A 10226-nucleotide genomic window follows, 5' to 3' on the forward strand; every position below is an offset into this window, starting at 1 on the left:
CAAATTGCCAGTTTCATATAGCTTGTTCGATATAATATGTGTTGCTTACATTACTAGATCTCAATGGTTTATTTGCCACATCTAAGTCAGAGAAGTGAGATGAGAGCACACATGAATGTCGCGTAAAGCAGAATTGATTGCAGGTTTAATTACCTTCCTGGTAGGGATCGTAATCATTTCTCATGACAACAGAGCACAAGTCAATCATTGGTTTAGCCAGTTTAAACTCGCACCCGACTGCGCGATCCCGCGAGAGCTGCGAGAGGAGCTGTCGGCGGTGAGATCATGGGAGAGTCCACCGCGCTTGGAGAAAGTGGGTTAGCAGGGTAGACTGAGAGGAAAGCAGGCGGAGAATCAGAGCGCAGAGGGGGGGTCCGATCAATGGTCGTCCACTGTGACCGTGCGACTATTCTGTCAGAAAAGTTTTGCTTCACGTTTAAAACGATGCACTGAGAGATTGCGATGCAATCCGTTGCGACTTTTTTCACTCTTTTATTTCGCTCGGACTTGACCGAGCGATAGGGGAGAGGAGTTTCGGGTAGTTATTTTTCCATAAATTTTTGGTCGTGCTTTGCGAAGGCTGTCTGCAGCCAGGACGAAGTTAATATTTACGAAGCCAGTTCACTCTGGCTCCAGCGGCTTAATCTGCTCGACCGTGTCAACTACATTAACCACATGTAGCCGAGTTTTACCATCGTTCTGCCAAGAGAAAGAAAACATCAACATGAGAGGTAAATTGATAGTTTTTCTCATTAAATCTATGCAGTTGAACTTGGTGAAGATCACGGGGGGGACGGGGGGGGGGGGGACGGCCACATGTGTGCTCACGGGGACTTTAGTGCGCTTGTTTTTCTCCCATTGCGCATTAATACCTCATGACTGGATTATGGCTGCACAGAGCCCCAGGCTGCATGCTCCACACTGAAGTTCAGCAGGCGAAGATAAACGGCAGGAGGCATATTGTTCAATCATGAGAACAGATTATTTCAGTTTTCATCATCTCTTCGGTCTGTTTATGGGGAAAGCAGGCCAAGACCTTAATTGCACACATGCGTAATTTTTTATTTTATGCATCACGTCTGTTTTTTAGGAAATGTGAGTCACATCTCATTTGGGCTACCTTCTGTAAATGTTTGCCAGGACATACATGTTAGGAGTTATGCAATAAGGAGAGGGAGGGGCATGAGAGAAGATTGTTGTTAAACAAAACTGCAATTATGTAAGAAAGACGTTATTCGAGTTGAACAGGTTTCAAATGAATTCATATCTAAGAATTGTGAAATGATGCATACATTCACATTAGTGTATTACGTAGTTTACTGGTATTTACTGTCATACAATCATCTTATTTAGTGCTTTTTTATATGGTTTTGAAAAATGTAAACATTGTGAGGATTCCTGTAAACTTTTTCCTTGTGGCTTGGACTTTACAACATGCAGTGTTGGAGTAGTGGTGTGATGATGTTGTGATGTGATGGCTGTGCCAGCATGGCTGACTGCGTGAGTGCACAGAGGGAGAAGGATCTGGCTGTTCCACTGACCTAGTTATGTCACCCAACGTTATACAGCATAGGCAGCGGCGGGAGGGGAGAGGCTGTGGGAAGCGCCGTGCCGCGGGGCGTGCAGCTCCATGTGCGGACACAGGCGCGCACTGACGCCCGGCCTTCTATGTTTGGCTCCATGGCACAGGATGAGGTTGAACTTGGGTAGAGGGCAGCAGAGAAAAGTTGTTTACATAAAGCCATATGATTCCTATTGCTTGTAACATCGAACTATGCTTTAATTTCAATACCCCTATTTTTGTATGTGAAAAGGAAGCGACTATGTTAATTACCTCTACATAGCCTAAGTGTCAATCTATTGTTTACCATAAAGAAAGGTCTTGCTGTAAACATGTCACAGTTTTTTTTTTTTTATCAAAACACACATTCATGCAGCAGTTTTAGTTGAAAAAAACCCCGCCAAGTACATGTAATAATTAAAATAATAATTTTCTCAGCGTTAACTAAAGTTCGGTTTCCTTCTTGTCTTACATTACGATCTTTTGTTACGCAGAACAGCTGCAAAACGTTTTTTTTGGCAGAGGAGGACAGAGATGGATTTTGTTTTAGGGAGGGAGGAAGAAGCTGAGGGGGCCTCTCATGAAGGGAGGATCCAATTCTGGCAGGATATCCAAATGTAAACAAAGGACGGCCCTTAGCTCACTGCAATGAAAATGTGTGCTAGTTACTCAACCTGCCATTTCCTCACAAGATAAGCATGTCAGCATTTGTTTTCCAGGTTGAACATGCTTACAAACATTTGCAATAACAATTTGTCTGAATGGTAATTGCAACAGCTTTTGGCACGTTGACAGACTTTAATTTCTGTCCTGTTATCATATCTGTATCTCTGACACCTCCTGTGATACAAGATTGCAGAGTGCACTACTGCAGTATGTCTTAATATTTATTCATGAAGACATAGTGAAAGACCATAAGATACACACACACTAACGGCGGGTAGAAGAGGCCTATGGAATTTTTAGCTCTGTTAATCCCCCTTTAGTGTGCCTCAGCCTGGCCTCCTCTGGTATTTGCATCTTTGAAAATAGAGCCCGTTGATTTGAGTGCACCATCAGCCAAGCAGCCAGTTTGTTTATATGCATTTTGAGTGTGCGAATGAAGTCTCATCAGTTTTGTTTGTCCAGTTGGATCATCCATAGACAGTAAAATCTAATTATTTAGTGAGAGCTGCGTATTAGAGAACGGGCTGTGTGCTACGCTGTGTCAAGGGAAATCAGTAAGACACTTCACAGAAACAAGCACAGTGTGTGAAAACAAACAGGGTTTTTGTTTTCCTATCTAAGAACTGATCTCAGGTTCTTCTCTGAGGCCTTGAAGCTTTGCAAACACATGTTACAGAAATAATATAATCTGAAAAACATTCCCATAAACATGATTTCAAAAGACGGAAGAGACAACAAGGGCAATGTCGTGTTACATTTCTGTGCTGCGCTGTTAGTTTACACCCAACTGTGAGGCATGACACAACAAGTGCTTCAGCATTGCTAATGAGTGAAGAAGGCAAGCACCAGGCCCCTGACCTCCTACTGAGCGCATCTTCTTGTGCCTTCAGTCATTCTTATGCTGAGGTAATGGAAATAATTAAATGAACGCAAGCTCCCATAGAGCCTTCCATCACTCTGATGCTCAGCAGGCGTTTAGTTGTAGTGCACATGTTATTTTAACTGCTAAATAAGTGAACTGCCGGTGCTTGCGTAAAACAGATTGATCGTTTAAAACACAGAGATGTGATGTTTGTTTGCACATCTGGTTGTGAACATTGTTTTTTTCCTTGAAATATATTGAAACACCGACATACTGACGAAGTACAAGCCAGGGGGCTCCTGCTGGAGGATTATTGGTTGTTTGTGTTTCATATGAAATACCAGGAAGAGAGCAGCTGAAAGCAAGATCTCAGTGATTTGTCTGTACCGGTACCTCTCTCTTCCCTACTGAATTAGCCCTTTGTAGAGATACAACGTATTACATGTATTTTTAGCTGAAGTGTTAAATGTCTGTTTCAAGTTTATTTTGTGAAAAGGCTTGGATGTGCAGTCGGCTCAAACTCAATCCTTTGTTTACCTTTTGTATAACTCTGCGTAATAAATAACTAGCATTTTGGAACTCAGGAGTGTTAGTGTGTGAGAAAAGTTAAGCCCTGCATGGAGCCTTGTTCATCATGGTAGCAAAATGCAGGAGAGCTGATGTCTAATAATGGTTTTAGCACAGGTTGCAAGAGAGTTGAATTTGTTAAGCTGTTAAGTAAGTTCAATATCATTGGGTTTTTTCAGTGAAAATGATTTAACTTTTAATTTAACTCTTTTGCTAAATTCACAAAAAAGAGATAATTAATCCACTTCTCTGCTCTTGATGCATATATGGTTTTCCTGAGTCTTACTGTGCATAAAAAACAACAGAATAGTGTTGGGTTTTTGGCAGTTGGTCCAAGGTTAATGGCATTTTTCATTATTTTCTGATGAAAAATAATTTAGATTTACTCAAAGTAATTAGCTGTAGCCATCGCTTTTCTTTTCTCTATTTTATCAGCGACACAATTATTTTAAGATATTCTTAATTTTTAGGTAGTACGTATGTAGGTTATTGGTTTAAAGGAAATGTAAGTTTTCATCAACCAGTTACAGACCATCACATTAAATAATAGAAAATAAAGGATATAAATATATGACTTTCTCTGGATACATGTAATGTCAGAGAATAGGATTGAGAAAGCATGGATGTGTGGTTGCAGCAACGGGGGGGGGGGGGGGGGGGGGGGGGGCTGGACATCTGTGTAATTCTGGCTGGCTCTCAGCACAGGACAGAAATAGATTGGTTTAAAGCAGAGGCTCAATGTCAAAGTCTGGCAAGAGGGGAGTGGGCCGACAAGCTGACATTCAAGTTCAGATTTGGTCTGCTTTGGCGGGACAGTTGTCGGTTACAATATGAGCTCCTAGCATCAAATCATAGGTGCTTTTTCATTAATAGAACACAACAGGGTTTGATATTTGCATAGCACTCACTCCATATTAAAAAAAACGTAATGAGTATGGTGTGTAACCAAACTTGTAAGTGTGGTTTCTCTAGGCCCTCTTGGCATGTCTTGTTGTGTAACATGGCTAGTTTTCTGACCCAATTTACTAGCCTTCAGGGAAATGTTTAATGAGGAAGTCTGAGCTTTGTTTGACTCCACCTTTAAAACTAGTCTGTGGAGAGTCAGGACAGTGCTCTCTGCCCTCCTCCCTCTCCCCCTGCAGTGGGAAAGTGTGTCAGTAGGACAGAATGTCCACATGGGCTGACAGGCTGAAGTGACAGATGACTCAGCCAATACCAAGGAGGCTGTGAACAGCGCTCAGCCAGTGGGAAAGAGAGAGCCGGAGTAGGGGTGGGGCGTCAGTGTTGCTAGAGTGAGCCTGTTCAATGACTGTTGGGAGGAATGCTCGCATTTGAGAGTTATATAATCCTGAGATGAAGAAAAGGTGGTAGGGGAACATCAGTGAAAGAGAGAAAGAGATATTTTTCCGTTGCATGCCTGCAGCTGCCCTGATCAGTTGGAGTGTTTTCATCAACAGTTTTAGAGAGGAGGCAGCAGACTATCATTATCGAGGAGAAGTGGAAAGTTGTGTTTTCCAGTACCTACGGGTGAAACAACAACAACTAACTGATGATGTAGCGGGTGTAGTTTTTCTCCTTGGCCAAGAAAAGAGTATTTTGTGTATACTGTCTGTCATGTGTGTAGGCATCATGTGATTCTCTATATGTTCGTGTACGCTGTTCCTTCATGGGGGCCACATGAAGGGTGCAGACAAACACAGTTCATGGCAAGTTATCTTCTCTTGTAGGGTCTTGTTGTGAGACAGTTTGTCTGCATGAGTAATAAAAGTAATAAAAGTAATAAACATTCATAACTTTATTGTTGCTCACTCACTGGACCAATTGCAAGAAATGTTTTTTATCATTGATTACAACACACTGGTGCAAAGTACAGGATTTGTCTCTGTTTATTTTCCAAGTGTGTTAATCATTTCCTAATAATAAAGATAACAACAATTGTTAAATACGGTGAAGTTCTGAAGGCAGCAAGATAAGAGAGTTATGTTAAAGGCCTCCAAATTAGTACTCATTTTTACTTGCTTTGGATTTACAATTTCACCATAGTTGCTAATGAGGCCTGTTTTTGCATCAGCTGGAGGCAGAGACATGGTCTTCTAATAGAGCTCAGAGTTATAGCTGTCTAACTGTGACAAGAACAAAAAAAGCACATTTTGGCCATGGTTTAACTCTACAAAATGATGATGTGATTGCACATCATCATGGACCGGCAGAAGAAAGAGCCAAAACTGATGCCTGGAATGTGGCTGACTTACATTTTAATTATCTGAAGCAAACGACAATTAAAATAAAAGGATCTTTTATTTTCATCAGCACTTTTTAGTAAGTTTAAAATTAGGTTTAAGTGGAAGTAAGTGTGCAGCTTTATCATGTGCTTACTATCGAAACATTTTTATTGACAACAAATGGGGCTTAATCTATCTAAAATATGACCTTCTGTAAAAGTGTTTTGTCTAACTGAATGTATCATGTTACCCAATGTTGACTTAGTGTTTAGTTTAGTGTCTCAACAATACGGAATAAGTAATAGCTGTTACTGCTGAACTTCGCTAAGCAGATGTTGACTTATTTTCGAATTGTACTTCAATCTGACCTCTTCTTTCAATGTTGTGGTTGGTCCTGCAGCTCAGATCGAGGTCATCCCCTGTAAGATTTGTGGGGACAAGTCCTCAGGAATCCACTATGGCGTCATCACCTGTGAAGGCTGCAAGGTGAGGAGGAAACAAAGAGTAAACCAGACTACCAAACAAAAATTAAACAAACCTGTTTATTCATTTCAAATGTGCCTGTTATTTAAAGTGTTTGTATATATATATATATATGTGTGTGTTTGTGTGCATCCTAGGGTTTTTTCCGTCGCAGCCAGCAGAACAATGCCATGTACTCTTGTTCCCGCCAGAGGAACTGCCTGATCGATCGAACAAACCGTAACCGCTGCCAGCACTGTCGCCTACAGAAGTGTCTGGCCTTAGGCATGAGCAGAGATGGTAAACACATGAAGAACACACTTTATCTTTACACACCTCTTTTAACTATGTCATTTGACCTTAAAGTCATTTATTTACTAAAGTTGGGATTTGGAAAACGTTCTCTTACATTCGCAACATTTAATAGATTTGTTTCTCCGGCAATCCCAGCACATTCCTTTTGATTTAAACTTTATACTTTACCAGAAGAATTTGAAGGACTCAGCGCTAATGACAGTCACTATCCTGACAAGGCCAGTTTCCCTGTTCTTTAGGTCTGAAAAATAAACACTAAGTGGCAGAATTAAAAATAATACTTTTTAATTTGATTGAGGTGACGGCTATAGAGTTGAAATGTATTATTTTGGCTGCAGAAAACCTGCAAAAACTCTGCCCAAAAAAGTATTGGTTTGTCTAATATAATAAAATGCATTCTATCTCTTTAGCTGTCAAGTTTGGTCGTATGTCCAAGAAGCAGCGCGACAGTCTCTACGCTGAAGTGCAGAAACACCAGAAGTCCCAGGAGTGTGCAGGCTCTGCAGGCGGTGGCACTACAGCTCTGTCCCAACACAAAGAGGAAGGTGTCAAAGAGACTCTGAGCCGGTCCTACAGCAGCGGGGGCTCCAGCTCCACCCTCAGCGACCTGGATGACATCGAAACGCTGCCGGACCTGTTTGACCTGCCACTGACCCCCGAGGAGGCCAACGACTACTGTAGCATGGAACTGCTCGGCGGCGGAGCCAGCGCGGGGAACACCTCCGCCTCATCCTCTTCTTCCTCTTCCTCCTCCCCATCCTTGTCCAATCAGAATTCCCCGCAGCAGACTATGCTGGACGGGGCAGACAGCAACGGAGTCCAGCTTCTGCATTCTCACACACATGCACTGCTGGACCATCTGCCTAATGACTGCTCAACAACAGAACTTGGTAAGTACTGACAATGATAGAGGACAACTATTTCCTCTCTTTTTTATTCACTCACTACAAACACAGTGTATCAGAGTGTACGACAATAACTCAAACTCTGTCTCTTATGTACTTCAATAAAGAGAAGCTAAATAATTTATATTATGAGAGTTGAGGCAAAAAAAGGAATTATCTGGGAGGTCCCCTTTTTATTTTGTCCCATTCTAGTTTTATTTAATTTCTTGCTGTTTGCTATTAATGCAACTTTGACAGTCTGACTGTTTCACCTTTAAACCACTCACTGAACAAAGAAAAAGTTGAAAGAAAGAGTGATATGAGCATGTTGCACTGTAATTCTATTAACATATAGTTACTGTTCCGGAAATTCATTTTTTTCCCAGATAAATTATATGTTTTTATTTTCCAATGTACAGTAAATTATGATGTGGGCAGATGTAATTTAAATACAAAAAAATATTTTTTTTAAAAACCCACAAAGATTAGATTTTAGGACATTTCTTATAAGCAGGTAGAACCAGAATAATACACTGCAGATAGCAAAACAGAAAGTATGATCAGTATCAGCTCAAAAACAGGGACAGATGAAGCGATGATGGTGTGGTGGTAAGAAAAGCTTAAGCATTTTTAGGAGGCCTTGAGGCAAAATATATATTTGTATTTTATTTTCCATCTTTATGATTATTGGCATCACCAAACAGCATGGAGGACTTTAATAGAGCTCGAGGGACCTTTAAACGAAGTAATGAGTAAATATTGTGACGGTGGGTTTTATAATTGCAAGAGGTGGAAGAGAGCCAAACAGCTGCGGATGTAAAAAGAGTTGATGAGCCTGAACACTTTATCTTGTCCGGTGCCAAAAGTGAGAGCAGAATGGTGCAAAGCATCAGGCTGCCATGATCTGTGGAGGTGTAAATAACACCAATGTTATATACAAAACCTGCTGCCTTCACAAACAATCTGAGTGAGAAAACACTGTTGTTTATCTGTGTATGTTATTTTATGTTTTTACAGAGCGCATCACTCAGAGTATTGTTAAGTCTCATTTAGAGACGTGTCAGCACAGCGCTGAAGACATGAAGAGATTCACCTGGGTGCAATACGCGCCTGAGGAAACACGTGCTTTCCAAAACAAGGTACGTGGTGCACACTTTTAACCCTGTGTGTGTAAAGTCTTCTGTTTTTCTGTAATACAAACAGTGGAGATTGAGGGAGTGTTCTGCTTTGGATTAGTGTGTTATTGTTAAGATACAATATGAGATATAACTATGCATTTTTAAACCAACTTAGTTTAGCTTACTGTGCTGATATTTTTTTTAACTCTCACACATATACACACAGAAATAGTTTTGAACCTGATCTGATGTTGAACAACAATTTTGTGTTTTCAATGGACTAGTAACACTCTTTTTTTATGTCACTTTTTCCAGTCAGCAGAGTGGATGTGGCAGCAGTGTGCCCACCACATCACCAATGCCATTCAGTATGTAGTGGAGTTTGCCAAACGCATTGCTGGCTTCATGGACTTGTGCCAGAATGATCAGATTATATTACTGAAAGCAGGTCAGTGCTCAAACTATTCTTTCATAGTGTTAATTATTGGAAAGTAAACTGTTTCCAAAACTTGCTAACTTGAGTTTTTTCCTGTTTTCTCCAACCCTCTACCGTTGCCTTTTTTGCCATCCATTTATTTATTATAATAAATGATAGCTACTCTGTTTAAAACTGGGGATAATAACATGATTCATCATGACATGATATTTTCTTTCTTAATCTGACCCATGCCTTCCCCATTCTTATTCTTTCTCCCTCTTTCTCTGTCTTCGCCTGTATCTGTGTCTAACCTTTCAGGCTGTCTTGAAGTCCTGCTGATACGTATGTGCCGAGCTTTCAACGTAAACAACAGCTCCATTTTCTTCAATGGAAAGTTTGCCCCGGCTCAGTTCTTCAAAGCACTTGGTGAGGATCAGATGCATTCACATTATTGACAGTGTGACACAGGAAGGCCTCTTATCTGTCTCGCTCTTTATGTAAGTGAAAGTCTTTTTCAGACACACTATGCAGTAATCGCCATTAAATCCTAAGAATACACCTCTGCTTGACAGAAGTGGTTCATTATGACTGGTTATTAAACTACCTAACTTTGGTAATTGTTCTTAATGACCTTATAAGAAGGTATTGTCCTGTCACCAGCCAGACCTGTCTTTGAAGAGATGTAATGAAAAGCCTTCAGCTTGATGTTGGTTTCCTATTTCAGACGCACTGTCTTGCCTCTTTAGTACCACCAGAGCTGTTTAGCAATGCAGACTAGTGGGAAAAAAACATTATACTCGTCAAATAAAATGAACCAAATTGTTTAATTTTAAAAGATAATTTATGCCAGTTTTTCTGTGAACTGGTGAAAGCAATTGTATTGGAATTTCATTATAGAACTTTCCCACCATGAAAGAGCCCTAGACCATCTAAGCCAATAAGGCTTACAATTCCCAAATATAGCAAAATTTAAGCCTTAATCATCCAAGGTATCTCTAAGCTCCAAGCTCAGTTACTTCAGTTAAACAGGATTAAGTCTTCAAACTTGTATTGCTGACAATTAATAGATGATTTTGTATCTATGCAGGTTGTGAGGACCTGGTCAGTGCAGTGTTTGACCTGGGTAAAGGACTCTGTCGTCTACAGCTGTC

General features: G+C 40.6%; 1 protein-coding gene across 1 annotated transcript in view; it reads left to right on the plus strand.

The window, feature by feature from the left end:
* Positions 1-271: 271 nt before the first annotated feature.
* Positions 272-10226, plus strand: part of LOC134865648 (nuclear receptor ROR-beta-like) — a 12907-nt gene continuing 2952 nt past the window's right edge. The window contains exons 1-8 of the mRNA XM_063885307.1: positions 272-731; positions 6279-6364; positions 6499-6640; positions 7066-7545; positions 8557-8678; positions 8973-9105; positions 9394-9501; positions 10163-10226. The exon at positions 10163-10226 is cut by the window's right edge and continues 47 nt beyond it. Of these exons, the coding sequence (XP_063741377.1) occupies positions 725-731; positions 6279-6364; positions 6499-6640; positions 7066-7545; positions 8557-8678; positions 8973-9105; positions 9394-9501; positions 10163-10226 (1142 nt within the window). The 5' untranslated portion in view covers positions 272-724. The remainder of the gene's footprint in view (positions 732-6278; positions 6365-6498; positions 6641-7065; positions 7546-8556; positions 8679-8972; positions 9106-9393; positions 9502-10162) is intronic.

Source organism: Eleginops maclovinus, chromosome 6, assembly GCF_036324505.1.
Source record: "Eleginops maclovinus isolate JMC-PN-2008 ecotype Puerto Natales chromosome 6, JC_Emac_rtc_rv5, whole genome shotgun sequence".
NCBI lineage: Eukaryota > Metazoa > Chordata > Actinopteri > Perciformes > Eleginopidae > Eleginops > Eleginops maclovinus.